The 17,539-nt window shown below is 35.4% G+C and overlaps 1 protein-coding gene across 1 annotated transcript in view; it reads left to right on the forward strand.

Annotated features, from left to right (window-relative positions):
- Positions 1–17,539, forward strand: part of TMPRSS15 (transmembrane serine protease 15) — a 108,181-nt gene that overhangs the window by 73,210 nt on the left and 17,432 nt on the right. Inside the window, exons 17-19 of the mRNA XM_058661325.1 lie at positions 733–843; positions 2,079–2,211; positions 14,330–14,425. Coding sequence (XP_058517308.1) covers positions 733–843; positions 2,079–2,211; positions 14,330–14,425 — 340 coding nt within the window. The remainder of the gene's footprint in view (positions 1–732; positions 844–2,078; positions 2,212–14,329; positions 14,426–17,539) is intronic.

The raw sequence follows: 17,539 nt of genomic DNA on the forward strand, positions 1-17,539 counted from the left end.
TGTCATTGCTTACCTGTGTAGTTGTCCAATTTGTTCTGCCTTCCTTCCTCTGCTTTAGTACCACATGTCCTCTCCTCTCCAGGTCACAGTGGGCTGTCATATACTCCATATGTGAATTTCCTCATTTCTTTTCTTTGATTTCTCTGTCAAACACATACCCATGTTTCCAACACCACTCTACTTGCTTGGAATTCCACTTGAAGCTATTGTGGTCACTTCACTGCTATTGAAGATGTTCTGTTTCTTAGTCATTTCTCTTCCCCAGCTGGTCGACTTTTAATTTAAAACACTGCTTTAACCTAATCCATCTGGTCCACATTTCTATGTAACAAATATTTGGAGAACACTTGGGCCAATGGGATGCTCCATACTTGAGTATAATTACAGTGGCCATTGCCTGTAAATTAATTACAGTGGAGAAATCTGTTGAAGAGACACACTGTTAAAGATGTACATTGTGAGTTATATCCAAAATCTCACAGTCCTCTGTGGGAATTGCCCACAATACTGAAGTGAAGAAGTTGCTTGCAGTTTTATCCACATTCCTTACAGTCACATAACTACCTTTGGTAATATTTCTGAGACATTCTAATAAAGTGTTTGACACTGTTCTGTAACACCACTGGCTTCACCACGGTTTGTGGCAAAATCCTGATTCCCAAAGGGAGGTGTAAAAAGGAAATCAGCTTGCATTTTCTTTTTCCTATACAATGTCCATTTCTTTCCCCATAGAGCCCTGTCAGGAAGACAGTTTTCAGTGTGAAAATGGAGAGTGCATTCCATTAGTGAATCTCTGTGATGGTCACCCACACTGCACTGATGGCTCAGATGAAGTACAATGCGGTATGTCCGATTACAGACACAACATCTGTGTCACTTTTTATTCCTTCATATTTGGATTCCAAAAATGGGAAAGGAGGACTCATTGTATTTATCAGGACATGCGTTAATGGTTGAAATGTGAACATTCCTGGTGATTTGGCTTCTGTCTCCTCACTCTAATTAGGAGAAAAGTCAACGTTCATATCTCTATGTTTAGTTTATCTCATCTGGGATACATTTAATAACTGAAATTTCAGATTTTCTTAGAATATATTAAGATATAAATTGAAATATAATTTTGGTAGACTTAATTCTGCTCTTATAACTGTATGGTTGAAAAGCTACAGATGTGCAAGTTCAAAATGCATTAATACATCAGAAAAACAGAAAATCAAGTTCTTCAAAAATAGCATATACTATAAATTAAATCTCAAAAGGAATGAAAACTCAAGAAAAATATCTCTAGTTGGCATTTTCACCTCTATTTCCTTCAAAATGGATGTAACATCATAGAAAAGTTGACAAAAAGTAAACATCAAAAGAGTAACCGCAAAGTAAATAATTTCTAAAATAAGAAACTAAAGATACACTTTTCCTGATTAACTCCATTTTCAGTTTATTTATTTATTTACTTATTTATTTACTTACTTATTTAGTTGTACTAATACATGAACTTGTCATCTTTTTCAATTTTTTATAGTTATTTGAAAGGGAAAGACTTAAACCACCAGACATATATTTTAAGTCAGGTCTTATACTGTACTGTAAGAAAAACAATCATCCCCATACCCTATAGCAACACTGCATATTTATATTAGAGACCACCACTTACTCATAAATTTAGTTTCAAATGGACTTATGTGTGATGGAATATCTATATTGTGTATTTGTAACTTTTCCAATGTGTTTTTCAAAATGTTATTGTAGATTGACAAATTGTAAATGCCTATGTTTATGGGGGACAAAGTGATAATGATGTTACTGTGCACATATACAATGTGGAATGTTAAGTTCGTGTCTATTAGCTTATCAGTTACCTCAGAATGTATCTTTTTTGGTATTGAAATTTTTTAAAAATTTATTTTCTTAGTAGTTTTTCAGTATGCAATGCTTCTATATTACCTGTAATATCATTATGCACAGTAGATCTCAGAAGAACTATTCCTGCCATTCACCTGACCTTTGTATCTTAGACCAGCATCTTCCCTTCACTGTCACGCTCTGGTCCCTAACACCACTCTGCTCTGCATTTGCAGTGCGTCTTATCAATGGCACAACAAACTATGATGGTTTGGTACAGTTCAGGATCCAGAGTGTATGGCACATAGCTTGTGCTGACAACTGGACGACCCAGATTTCAAATGATGTTTGTCAGTTGCTTGGACTAGGGTAAGTAATTTTGCTGAGGTTGCCTTTAAGAGATTTTTAATCTTCTCTTATTAACAAATTGTTTTACTGTGAAATTCAATATTCATCAAATTTATGAATTATGAAATACACATGAACAAAAACAGTAGCATAAGCCCATGTTTAGACCCAACTTAAGATAGTAACCCTACCAATAGCCTTTTAGAAATAACATATAAATATATATCCTTTTTATAAGTGACACATAAATACTATATCCAGGGCAAGCACTGCAGTGCAACAGCTAAAATGCTACTTTGGACTCTCACATCCCATTTAGAAATGAAAGCACAATTCAAGTTCAAGTGCCTCTTTCCAATCAGGATTCTGCTAACATCCACCCTGGGATGCTGCTGCTGATGTCCATAGTAATTGAGTCTGTGTCACCTATGTTGAAGATCTAGATGAAAACCCTGCCTCTCGGGTTTGTCCTGGAATGGACCTAATTATTTCAGGCACATTGGATGGAAAGATTTTTTTTTCTCACCCTGTTTCCCTCTCTCTGTCTCTCTCTGCTCTGCCTGTCGTATAAGCAATAGATAAAACTTCAAAATGTGGTATTTTGTGTACCATACATGAACATTGTCATGTTTTTACATATTATCTAGAAAACCAATTATGAAAAGCAGTCATTTCTGTACATATAATGTAGATGATTCAAGAACTCTCATGAATAGCAAAACTGATAGATATCCATTGTATGTAAGTCCTGTATTTGAATAGAATGACTTAGTGTTTGAACATAATCTATGAACTTCCTTGCATACTGTAACATATCTCTACATTAATTACAATACCTGATAAATGAAAAGGATTCCAAGTACTGTATGTGTAGCATCGTTTGGGGGATAATGACGATGCAATGTCTTTACACATTCAGTAGAGACACAAGCATTTTTTACAAATACTTTCTATTTTCAATTGTTTTATTTTTAGGAGTAAAGATCCTACAAATATGGAGTACTGACTGTATTCCATTTTGTGTTGTGTTCTAAAACACCTAACAAATCACCAGGGTATTGTAGACAGTATTTATACACATGCACACATATACATATGGATATGTATTCATATACATTTCTATATATGCATGCGTTTATTTTGCCCCGTGTTTATACAAGTTCTTCTGAAAAAATTTAGATGCACACCTGTTGTATGAAAGGACATACAAAGCTTTAAGACTTTCTCAAGGGTAGAGCAGTGAACATATTACTTAATAACACCAAAATATGTTATATCACCTCAGGAAAAGTCACAGTATATTATATAAAATACATAAGTTAATCATACTTCTTTTTGCCTTTGTATCTCAAAAATAATGAAGGAAAATGGAAAGTAATACTTAATAATAACTTATTTCTCTCATTTTATGATTAGTTAATTCTAAGCATTACAGTTATTTTGCATGCATGATTTTGAAGATTTAGATTCTGAAACCAATTAGATCTCACATGCAGACTTTTTATCATTCATAGGAATATGTCATTTGCTAAGTTTTTATATTAATTTATAAGGTCTATAAAATCATCAATCATATTTTTGTATTCATTATTATCTTGATAACATAAAAGCTAATTATTATGTTATAAAATAAGTATTATTATTCATTGAAACAATGAATGAAGTATTCTTTATGTTATCAAGGATCTTCAAAAAGTTTCTGGAGAACAGAGAATATATAACATGAGAATGGATAAGAATTGTTTTTGTAGTAATTGTCATGCATTTGCTGTGTTAATAAACTTGAATGTGTTGGTAAATTCCTTTTTTAAAAAAAAGTTCAGCAAAATGCATATTATGAGTATGCTATGCATGAATTTTTAATGCTTTGCATTTAAATAACTTAGCTCTTAATTCTTTGCTATACTACCTTTCAAGTGCCCTAGTACACGAAGATGTACATTTAAATATAGACACACCTAACTATTTAGTTATTCCTCAAATGTTATCCAGCTATGCCATTATCTTTATAATCTTCGCTTTCTTTCCACAATGACAATTGATTTCTAATTTCTTCTAAAAGGTTTAAAGTTAGAAAGGAAAATAAGCCACGCATTACTAAGTTGTACATATCTTTCCTATTTGGTAGTTGTTGTATTTGTAACAGCAAAGTCAAAGGTAGCTTACTGTTTTCTTTGCAGGAAGTTTTTCTCATGAATAGTAATTTGCAAAATAATATTGTCATACTACACAAAGATTTTAAGATGTGTTTCAAAGTACTTTTTAAAAGTATTTTAAGAGCCAAGGGTATACTTTCACAACAAATAGCATTAGGCGCAGTAGCTAAGTTTCCCTTCTTAATCCATCAAGACTGTTTACTTTGTAGTGGAATGAAGAGTTCAGTTGTGTACGACAACCGATATGTATCTGTTGAGTGAGACTTGGAACTGTTTCTATTTGGAATATACTGAATTTGTGAGATGAAGGAAGCCAGAAGCTCTCAACCTAATTGTAAGAAATTAATTGGATCACTGCTGACACTCTCAACGTGACTTCTAGGAACTTTCCTTTGGGGAAATGGTTATACATGATGGTTGGGTACTACCTCGCTTTTATATACAAGTGAACATTTCCAGAAAAAGAGTCTTGAACATGTTTTTGATATTTGATATCGCTTAAGCTGATAGTTTTTTATTCTGACTTTAGTCGACACAAGAGTAAGTAGCATTAATTTTTAGTTTTTACATCAATGATGACTAATTCACTATTGAAGTTTGTAGAGATGAGCAACTAGGATGTCATTTGCTTCTGGTGCCAAAGTACCTAGTAATGCTGAGAAGCTGTTCAACAGATGCTCAAACTCTGTGGAGATCAGATCGAAGCGATCTTGAGCTGTGGTCTCTACCTAGCAGCTCTGTGTGCTGCTCCACTACCTTTCTAAATATCCTGAAATGATTATATACATAGGCATTTTTACATTTTTTGCGGAAACATAACTATATTTTATTGAAGATTATGGGGTTAAGACAGATCATTTATTTGCAAGGCCAAATTCATCAATATTTTATTGATGGGTGCTATTATTTCAGTGTTTTTAATGACATCTCAAGGATAGAAGCATAGATCTGAGTGTACCAGTGGCATATTGTGTTGCAAAGAAAACAGATCTTCATTTCATTAACACATGATAAACATATTATGTTAGTCCTGGACCATAAATGTAAACATTAGTGATATCATATGTTGTATGAATTAGCAACACTTAATCTTCACTTTAAATGCTTATGTGTGAGGGATTGATAAATAGAAAACAAAATAATGAAATCAATGAGGGAGAAACTAACATTTTGGTGATGTTACAGAAGAGTCAGAAAACTGGCTCATCCCAAATGTGAGAAACATGATTTCATAGCACTTTTTAGTATTTACTTACATGGTTGTTTTTCCCCAATCAGAATTTACTCTGATTTCCTAACTTCATTTCCTATGGTTCGTTGTCTTTCCAGTTATAGATAGGGGCAAATAACCAGATTTGATTTTTAGTGTTAAAATTGCAAAATAATACATCCCACTGCCTTCAGCACAGTGTTCCTGATGATGGACACTTACTTTCTTCAGAAATGAGTCAGGTAATCTCTGCAAAGACCTTCATCCTTGGGCCTATGCTTATTAAACAGTCTCCACAGTACTCTAGTAATTGAAAGAAAGAGCATTAATGAGAATTTGTCTAGACCAGTGTATGGTGACTGAAAGAAAACTTAGTGAGTTTAAAATGATGTGTGTTTGGTACAGTGGAAAGTAATTTAGAAGTCAATTTATTAAAAAGGAACTGTAGTCTCTCAGGATTATTTATGCAGATACGGTACAAAATGTAATTCCCTACAGATTATCGTAAATCATAAGAGGCAGATTTCATCAGCCTTTCCTTCTTTTATATTAAAGATTTTCGTTCCCTGCCATTTATAGTATGCCTAAGTAAGAAGTACTTGAAATAACATTTTAATGTGTTTATTCAAAGTGTGAAAGAAAACATTTTATATTGATGCAAGGATAAATGTTAAAGAAATTCAAAATATTATTAAATAATTTTCCTAGGAAAGTACTCTAACCTATAACTGACCTAATACACAAATGTAGCTGATTTGAGTTGCTCAGCCTTCAGAAAGTAGAAATAGTTAGCTCTATAAACATTTAAAGATTGTAGGAAATACAGTATGTTAAAATATGAGTTGAATGTTTGCACCTGGTAAGGTAGCTTATATAGTCCTGGAATTAACAATGTAGCCTATCTTGCATCCAGTTAAACTTCCCCTTATGACTTCCACATCCCCCAGTGCCCCCTGCAAATGTGCCTAGGATGGCAGCAGCAGAATGTCCAATGTATGGGCCTTTGCCATATACATGGAAGTCCAGATAGTATTCCTGGATCCTGGCTTTAGTCTTCCTAGCAATGACTGTTAAGGCCATTGGAGAAGTGAACTAATGACAGAATAGTAAACATATGATATGGCAATGCATTTATTAGTTTGAGATAAGGTATACTGGTTGTTCAAATAATCGATGTAGAAACAAAGGTGAACATGAATTTATGCGAACCACCTGGAGCTCTTGGGTGCTGCTCTCGTGTGACACCGCATTCTAGAGAATCTGGGCTGCTTCACTCCTGAGCAGGAGACTCAGTGGGAAGTGGTTGACCCCATAGGTCTCGGCCTTCAGAGGCAGTCAAATCTCCAGTGATCTCTTTTGCAGTTGGGATGCTGTCTTGGGTGTCCTTCTTGACAGCCTTTGACAAAGAAGCCTGCTGCTTCTGCAGTGAAAGCTCTTGGGAGGCCTTTGAGGGTCTCATGGGGACTACGATTACAAACCTCTTCTTGCCCTCCTGCTCTTCTAAGAGAGCCCCTCCTTGTCGATGATAAAAGACCATGTGACCACCTTTAAGATGTTGTGAGGGTCCCACTGTAAGAGTCTACAGCTTTTTTCTTCATGTCCAGAGCAGTTAAGAAACTGCCATTTATGAGTCATCACCTCCTTGCGTTTAAGGTTCTTATGGCCGCTCATTCCAGAAGACTGCGGGAAGCTGATGAAGAACTCCCCGCTCTGTGGGCTGTGCACCTCCCCCTTGCCAGAAGGCCCGGAATTCAAATCCAGTCTCCTCTTCTTGTTAGTGATGACCACTGGGGCCGGCACCATGGCACAGTGGGTAAAGCTGTAGCCTGTAGCATAGGCATCCCATGTGGATGCTGGTTCTACTTGTGAGCCGGCTCCCTGCTAAAGTACCCAGCAAAGCAGTGGATAATGGCCCAGGTGCTTGGGCCCCCTGCTAGCTGAGGATTTTAAGATCTTTCCCAAACATTCTAAAGCAGGAGATTTCTCTGTGGCTCTAATCTATTAGATGTATTTAATTCAGGAGGTCACAAACAGTTATTGAGTCTCACACAACAATCCTTTGAGGTTTCCCCCTGTCACCCAGTGTTGGGAGGGCTGGCCTCCTCCTCTTCCATTGTCTCCTTGAGGGTGAGTCTTCCACGGCCAGGTTCTGATGTTGCCTTGTTGGAGGATTATCCTCCGGTAGGCAGAGTCCAGGGCTTGACATTATGGGCAGGCACCCATACAGGCTGCAGCTCAGTTTCTGGAAAAACACATGCAAACCCTCTTCCTACTTTGAGTAATGGATGAGGACCTCTACACCTTTGGGTGACCAGGTCCCTCCATTGAACCAAAGGCATCTGCATTGAGCCTGCAAGTGGCCTCCAGTGACGCACAGCTGGCAGCTCACCAGTAGGTAACAGCTGAAGAAAATGCAAGGTCAATAAAGCCAAATTAATGTGCTCATGGGGGCTAGGTAGTATATTTCCCCCTCTGCATTTCAAGCATTTTCTTAAGATCTTGGTGTCTTCTTTTTAACTATACCCTCACCTTAAGGATTGTAAGGGAGGCCTTAGATATGAGTCACCAGTTTACTTATTCTTAGGAACAGTATAAAGTGAAAACCATCAAATAATAGCTTTAGGAAATTCTTACCAAAAGACCTATTGTCCTTTATAACTGAAACAGGAGCATAGGTTAACAATCAATCCACATTGTAAATTTGTTGGATCAGTAAACTTAAATATAAATGTATCAATGACTTCACATATTTTAAAAACAGCCTATTCATAATTAAAGTTACATAAATCAGACATTTGTTAATTAGTAATCTTACTTTTAGACAAAGTGAATGAGTTTGTAGCACCAGTTTAAAATTATTTAGATACTTTAAAAAATAACAAATTGATTAGAATTGCTTGCTATTTCTAGCAACATAAGCTCACTATACTTTTTCAGATGTTTTACAAAAGTGGGTAGAATAAGGTACAAAACTTGTGGGCCAATAAAAACAGATTGTAACACATGGTAACGACTTCAAACATCTTCTACAAAAGACAAACATTAAAAGAAATGCATGTAACACACACATACACTTTTGGAAATTTTAAAAAATTATATCAACCAAGCTTGGTAGTAGCAGTCTTTACCAGAAATTAGTAAATGAAAAAGATATGTTATTCTAGACTGATTCAAAGTCCTTGGAAAAATGGTTATTTCTGTGAAATCCCTTCATTAAGCTGAAAATTTAAACTTAATCTTTCCAGTAATAAAATTATCCTGAGAATATGTGTCAAACAATCAGATACAACTCTAGAACCTAACTGTCAAAAGCATGCCAACCCAAACCAAAACCTCACAACTCCATGGACATACAAAACAGCACCCGACATGACAGATTTTTAGCCCATTTGGCATTTGGCAACAAGCAACATAATCCAATCAGCCTGATCAATTGTCTCCACAAAATGAGAGATAAATGCACAATATTTGAAACTTTTGCATTTTCTGATGCTTTTCTAAGTATGCCGAAAGGGCTAGAAATATCTGAAATAATTTTTGCACATCACAATATAGATTGAAATCAATTATTGACATAAAATCATCATTCAAATATCTTGAAAACATATACAAAATATCAATTCATAGCAGTGAAAAATTCGATGAACAGTCGAAAGCACAATAATTATTTTAGTATATGAAAATATTTTGGAGACAATGAATACCACATTAATTTAATTTACACCTTCAAATAATTAAATATTATTTAGAGATTAATTTTATACCAAATTATTTACAATATAAATTTTACAATTTTTGATAATGCTACAAATGAAACCTCAAGGGTTTTTTTCCTTTTTTATTATATTTTTGACAATCTTTACATAGCTAATTAGGGTAAAAAGGTTTCAAGGGCTACAGGAAAGTGGGTAGGACTATTATTTCCACATTGTTTCCTTCATGTAAGTGGAGCATAGGGGGATATTGAGGGAGAAGCCCCACCCAATCTCCCACCCTCCCCAGGTCCCTGATGTGGGGCATGCCCTGAGGGTCTTGCTCAAGTGTCTTTGATAGTTCAACAGTTATGAAATGCTGCCAATCTTACCACTCCAAGCACGATGAGGTCGTTGAAGAATCCATGTGTGAGCTGTATGTGGGTATGGGCGAGCCGTGGCTGGGTTGAAACATTCAACAGTAAGAACCAGATTGGGTTGAAGGCCAGTCAGCAAACGCCACTGTTCCTGCTAGGACAGGAGGTGAACTGAGTAGGACTGGCTCATGGACCCCTGGTATGTGCGAAATCTGTCACTGGGAGAGGTTCTGATGGAGGAGCCTGGGCAACTCCTCTGGCAGGACAAAGACCCTGTGGGTAAAGGCAAGAAGCATGCCTGATAGGAAACAGCCCAGAACAGGTCATGGAAAGTTTCCCACTGGCATACATTTGGTATGGGTCGGGGGCAGACCAGGCTGAACCTGTTCACATCACCCACTGGTGAATCCGAGCACCAGAACAGAGTGTGGTCAAGCCAGGTTTAGTCTTCCTTTTTTTCATTGATTCCTGCTTCTTCATACCCTTTCCATTTTGAAAACAAATTGAGTTATGTATCAAAAAGGAACTATGATGGGAAATTAATTTAATATCACACTAAAAAATCTAAATAAATAGGAAGGTAAATCTGTAAAATAATGTCACTGTAATTATTAACATCTGTGTCTGTGATTTCTAAAATCCACAAAAGGAAAACATTGCAACATTATTATGTAATTACATAAATGCCACCAGTCTTAAAAGTAAAGAAAGATTCTGCCTGCACTAATCACTAAGGAATTTTCACACAGATTCTTATAAAGTAATAATACACTGAAAAACCATATATCCTGATAAAACTTAAAAGAAAATATGGATGAGCATGTCATCTGCCCCTTACTGTAAAATAAACTGCAGTAGCATCTGAGCAAGTAATGTTATAGTAGATCATGTTGTCCAAGGTGTCCAGATAATGTCCATTAAGAACCTGTCTCATTGACAGTCCCTGAGAGGTATCACTTCTCTCAGTCATATTTTTGGCAGAAATGCCACTAGTTTATTTATTTCCTAGCACAATCACTCCTGTAAGATAATAGCAACTACCAGATTGACTCACATGTCTCTTACATCTTGATGCCGTAGTTTATACAAAGATGAAAATTAGTTAGGCTAAGATGATTTTTAAAGATTCAGATTAGAAAATCTATAAAGTGAGTAAAATTTCCTTTTTATGAAGAATTATCACAGGTACCAGATATATTGCTATTACTGTACTGTACTTGATCTTAGCCAAGAGGCCGAGAAGCTGTGCTATTACCGTAGTAAATGAACCAGAAACTGGAATCTGCCAATTTCATCCAAAATGTTTGTTTTACCTGTTTTAATGTGAGGATTTGCCTAATTGTGTGATTTGCCATCACACCCCTTCCATTTACCATTCTTCTGCTTATAAAATACATTCCCTCTTTTTCATTTTCTACCACATCAATCTTCTTTTCACTCTAGTCAGAAAAGAGGGTCCTTCCTTCTCCAAAAGTCCATTTTAGGCTAATCCTACCTGGTTCTATTCATTCCCGTAAGCTTTTGCACTGTGAAATGAGCTATAGTGCCTGGCTGCAGTGTTTGCATCATATATTACTCTTTTTAGCTGTAGTGTGTCCAAAGGCTTTTTTTCTACCTAAGCTGCTGCATTGGGGAAAAATTCTTATCACAGCAAATGAAGTCTGAGGAATGAGACAAAAGAGAAGGACCTGAGAAGAGAAGAGGAAGATTTAATACTATGCAAATATCCCTGGGATGTACTAATTCCTTTCCTTGAATTCATCTGAAAACATATTTTTATACTCCATCTATGACCTCAAAAATAATAACAGTAACCTCTATATGCCTCTTTATGCACACAATAAAATTCTTAGAGAAGCCCTGTGAGGGTGCATTTCCCATAAATATGATAATAAAGGTTTAGAAATAGGTTGCTAGAAGCATTGGTTTGTCAACAAAATAGTGCAATGCAGTGTTTCCATGTGACACCAAACATCTCTGATTTCAAACCAGAGTGTAAATGTGTGATGGCGTTATCTCAGTTGACAGACCTGGAAGGTTTCAAGACAAAATGCACACTCTACTTGAAATTATCCAGAATGCCTGTTTAAAAATGAGCGATTGTTTTTTTGTGAGAGTACAGGGAATCAAAGCAGGAACTCTAATTGTGTATTTTAATTGATGAACTTATTCAAGAATATTCTCTCTGAAGAACTTTTTCAGAAGTTGTTTTCCAAAACTAAATGGTGACACAACAGGGTTGGTAACCATTTATATTGTCAATAAAATTTTCAAACATTTTTATTGCTTCATAATTTCTTAAGATGAGGAATATTTTGTTGTAAATATATAGGATATATGCACTGCTTATTACAAATATGAGCTGAAATAAATTGTATCCAGTCAGAAAGAGATAAGTTTAACTTGATAGAATTTGAAATGCCAGCAGTTCATCTTGAATTTAATTCAAGTTTAATATCTACCATGGATGACTAGAATGTTCATATGATCTGATGGTCACTGCCAATACTGTTAAGTTGGTGTTCTCAATATTTAGTATAAAAATTTAATAGTATGTATATATACATGCAAATATATCACATGTGTGTTATTTTAGATGCAAGAGAGACTTCATCCATTGATTTACTCTTTAAATGTCTGTGACATTCGAAAAGATAGGACTTGGCATGCATAAACCTAGGACATGGGAAATAGACGTACGTCTCCAACACAGGTAGCAGGAGCTCAGTCATCACCACTGCCTCCCAGGGTCAGCATTAAGGAAGATGAAATCAGGAACCAGAGCCAGAAATGGACTCCATGCACCCCATTTACACACGTAGGCACTTGTACTGCTCATCAGAATACCCATTCATATCTCATACTTGTAAAATCCATGCTAAATATGATTAATTCCACCAGAATCTTTAAAATCCTATGAAACCACTTTTGATTCTCATTTTGTCTTAGGTGATTGTGTATGTCCTTAAATAGAGCTTTTCTGTATTGATAACACCACTTGACATCTAGGATACGATTGACCTTCTAAGTCCCCTTCTGCTTTTGAGTTCTGCATGCTCACTTTGTTTCCTAACACTAGCAAATATATTTACATGAACACATAAAATAATTTTTTGCCAGCATAAGGTAAAAATTTAATCTCCAAGAAAACCAACAAAGCTCATCTTTCTGTTAGAAAATCCAATTCATATTTTATTAAAGTAGTAACAATGACTTTAAATACTTGAGTTGACTATTTGTACTAGTAAAATAAAATTGATAGGGTGTTACAACCTGGGACTGTTAATAACGCTTCCATTGCTCCAGCTCTCTATGCAGTGGATGAAAGTTGCAAGCCTTGTATTCTCATTAGATCCAAGGCACTGAGAAAGGGAGGGACTGCTCTCTACCTACTTCTTCTTTTGGTAATTATAACAATTTTGAGTGTGGCTTGGAAATATCCTTTTATCCAGACAGAAATACTCAATTTTCACTTTTATGTCAGAAAGATACTTGGCTATTTCTTCAAGAGGCAGTGGGTAAGTCCATTAAGCTATGTCAGGAGATACAAACAGCATCATCATTGGGCCCGGCATGATAACATAGTGGTTAAGGTCCTCGCCTTGCACACGCCTGTATCCCATGTGAGCGCTGGTTCTAATACCGGCAGCCCCGCTTCTCATCCAGCTCCCTGCTTGTGGCCTGGGAAAGCAGTGGTGGACGGCCCAAAGCCTTGGGACCCTGCATCCGCGTGGGAGACCCGGAAGAGCTCCTGGCTCCTGGCTTCAGATTGTCTCAGCCCCACCGTTGCAGTCACTTGGGAAGTGAACCATCGGACAGAAGATCTTCCTCTCTGTCTATCCTCCTCTCCATATATCCACCTTTCCAATAAAAATAAATAAATCTTAAAAAAAAATAGCATCATCTTCGTGCTGCCCAGCAGATGGCAGAAATCAAGGCACTTATTGCTTAACAACAAATTATGTATTAACATAAAAATCCAGAACAAATAAAAGGCAGAAATCGGATTTGGAGTTGAAAACTGAAAGTCTCCGACTAGAGAAAGGAAGGATAACCAAGAGCAGTTTGAGTTAAATTCAGACTCACAGATGAGAACGTGGGTGTTACAGATTTTCAGGGAAACTTCAGGATTTAAATGACTTGTCATTTGCAAGCGTCACTTTCTCCATCCTGTGGTGGAACACCAATTGACACTCACAGGTGCAGTCTATAAAGTGCCTCCGTTATGACTTCTGGCTTCAAATTACAGATTGTTATGCTTTGAATTCGAAATCTTCATTTTATCTCTTTTCTTAGGCAAGAGAGATTTTCTTTCTGAGAATTTCACTTAGTATAAGAAAAGCTTCATAAGTTATATGCAGCAATGTGAAATTATCACTAGAAATATCAAACTTCATGGAAGAGTCAGCAGAGAAAAAAGTCAGACACCCAAGTGATGCATGCAATGATTTTAGTTCAATAAAACAATTTATGCAAATGAAAGCAAACATTGATATGCATAAATTCAAATAACATTTCATGACATGGGTAATTTTTATTGACATATACATATTTTCAGCAACAAAAATTTGAAATTTTTTCTTAAAATGTGAATTTCTTTATATGGAATTTCATAATGTCACTTAAACTCCACACCATTAATAACTGTAAGTGCAGCTTACGGATTTTGTGTTTTGCTTGTGTCTATTTGTCTGTTTTATCTAGGAGTGAGAACTCATCAATACCAATCTCCTATACTGGACCTGGACCATTTGTGAAATTAAGCACATCACCTAGTGGTAGCTTAACAACAACACCAAGGTGGGTATTAAAATCTGTTATTGATCTACTGTAAATGGAGTAGAGAAAATATGAGTGTTTGAAACCAGATGGGTATTTGAATGTTGCCACATAATTGTCAGATAATCTTGAAAGTTATTTGACTTATATTATTCTTCTGGTAGCTGCAAATACTATCCAATCTTCTGAGGACATTTTCTAGCTGCTTAAATAGGATAAGGTGGCCAAATTAGGTTTTGCATATCTTTCCCTACTGATTAGTAGGAATTTAATAAGTTCTAATTTTTTATCTTGTTTTATCAAGACCCTGTGATTCATTAAAAGTTATTGCCAGAGAATGAAATTGTGACATTTGGATTTAATTCCAATGTTGATAAGACTGAAAAATGACCAAAATTAGCTCCAATTAAAGAGGTTAGTGGAGAGTGGGGACAATGAGGCTCTTGTTTCCACAGCAAACATAACATGAATATTAAAATAAAAGTGTCTAGGTTTTTGTTTGTGCTATGTGCTTCCATTTGCTTTTTAAAATTAGATTTATCTGTATCCAAGTACCTAAGTTACAAAGCAGCAGCGTCCTTATAGATCCTGAAGTAGCTTGTTTTCTGAGAAGTTCTTCTGTTTGCATCTTATAAATATTTAAGTACCAGCAAGGAAACAGAAAGGAAATTTTGGGAAAAATCAATTTTTAAAGCTATTTCGGTGCAGAACCACATTAGTAAACGCTAATCAAAAATTGCTAGTATCAAAATTATCAGAAATAAAAGCTTAAAAAAAAAACACCGCTGGTATTACAAGCAAGCATTATTGTGCAGCAGACTAAACCACCATTAGTGCCTACAACTGCTGCTGGAGTGCCTCGAATGGAGTCCTACCTCTGGTTTCCATCCAGCTTGCTGATAATTCACACTTAGAGGCAGCACATGATGTTTGATGTATGTGGGAACTTGCCACCTCTGGGACACTAAGATGAATCTCCTGGCTGCTGGCTTCGGATGAGCTTATTATTATTATCATTATTATCGTTATTATTATTATTATTATGATTGTTGCAGCCATTTGGGGAGTGAGCCAGTAGATGTAAATCTTTCTCTCTGTTCTCTATGTAATCTGATTTACCTTTCCAATAAAAATAAATAAATCTTTTTTTAAAGGATAAAGAAAGAAATGCCATGAGGTTTAAAAATAAAATAATGAACTATACAACTGAACATAACTTGTGAAAGAAATTAGTTCATTTTTTTAAACACAGCAAATTAAAACTCTGTGAATGATAACATAATATTTCAAAAAAGAGAGACAGAGATGGAAAGAGAGGAAAAGAGAGTGAGAATGAGAAAGAGGGAAGTAAGAGAAGTATTCAATCTGTCAACTCATCCTGTGAATTGCCACAGTAGTTTGAGAAGTTCCAAAATGAAACTAGACACCAAAACTCCATATGGGTTTCCTACAGGGCAGTGTACTGAGTCACCATTTTCTGTTCCCCAAGCTCAACAGCCCATTTTCTTTTCCCCAAGCTGTAACCCTTACCTTTACCCTAACCCTTACCCTAACCCTGAGCTGAGTAGGAAACGGAGTAGCTTGGGCATGAATACGCTGAACCTGCTTTGAAACAATGCCATTTCTCCAGATTGATCATCTTTATGCAATACACAGAGTATTAATCATTGCTTAAAATTTATAAAATTATTTTTATTATTTTCCATGATATAATTTTGTAGGTATAGGGACTACTCCCTCTTCTTGCTGCCCCATTTTTCCCTCCCACAATTTTCTCCCCTGTTATCACGGTAGTATAGTCCTTTATTAACAGTTTCAAGTTTAATGTTCTGCTATTTAAGTGCACCATGGCATTGAAGGTATATACAAAGGCAAAGAATCTATATCATATTGTCAAGGTATACTAAAGAGCCTTAAAAATACTTTAGAAAGATGAATAATTTTGAATTTGGATTTTCATTGCCAAATACTATAGACATAGAAAGAGTTGGGTGTAATTTTACTACATACAATAAAAATCATGGAAACCATTTTTTCTCTTAACAACAATCACATAACAAAAGGGAACAAATTATAAATCCTTCTTTGCAGCATTATGACATACATCTATCTATATGCCTAAATGTGTAGGTGCCCATTGGTGACTATTATAATTTTTTGTATTCCAACTGAAGATATACTTTATTTTAAAGGCTTTTTAAATAAGATAATGTGACTGTATGTGAATTCAAATAAACCTTATATTCTGGAAATACTGAACTGCTTTGATCATACAAGTGTTTTATTTCTTTCTGGTTTTTCTTTTCCTAAAAATGAAAGAAATTAAATGACAAACTGGATAAGCTATAGTTAGGTATATAATATATCACCCAAATTATAAAAATGAATTCATACATACTTTGTGTTTTAATGTCATTAATATCTGCAGTAGCTACCATAAGAAACTGTGCCAGAAACACGGTTGAATTCCTTGTGTTATACTGATCTCTAGTGGTTAGCAAGTATAACACATGGTAAAAAAAAAAATGATTTTTTTGATTTGTTTGTTTTTTGCCTAAGACAGACATAGTGGATCAAAACATTGATAACCAAACTTTCAACTAATGGTTTTCATTAGTTTTCAATAGTTTTGCCTATATTATTGTTTTACCTATATTTTAAATTATAATTATTATATTATATTTATACTATATGATTATATTATATAGTATAGGCAAAACTATTCCATGTCTGCCCTCCTGGGAAGCAAAATATTTATTTGTTCTTCAACTTCCTATGGTGTTGAACTGAATAGCTGAGGGATTCAAAACACTGAGGCATACTCTGTGTGTTACATTTTTCTTATATGTGATGGTCCTTTACACAGCTTACATTATTTGAGGTCAGATGCAGAATGCAGTTTTCAATGGAAATTTTCAGAAACATATATGTGTGTGTGTGTGTGTGTGTGTATAGATACATAGATATATGTATATATATATGTATACATATATGTGTATATATGTATACATACAATTGTCAAATTACCTATTATCAGTAGCATAATAAATTGTCATTCCGTGCAATGCGTGAATCATTACTTGCTCAGTATATCCAACTGAATAGGGGAATTCAAAAATCAATGGAAATGGAATC

Source organism: Ochotona princeps, chromosome 3 (genome assembly GCF_030435755.1).
Source record: "Ochotona princeps isolate mOchPri1 chromosome 3, mOchPri1.hap1, whole genome shotgun sequence".
NCBI classification, from domain to species: Eukaryota; Metazoa; Chordata; class Mammalia; order Lagomorpha; family Ochotonidae; genus Ochotona; species Ochotona princeps.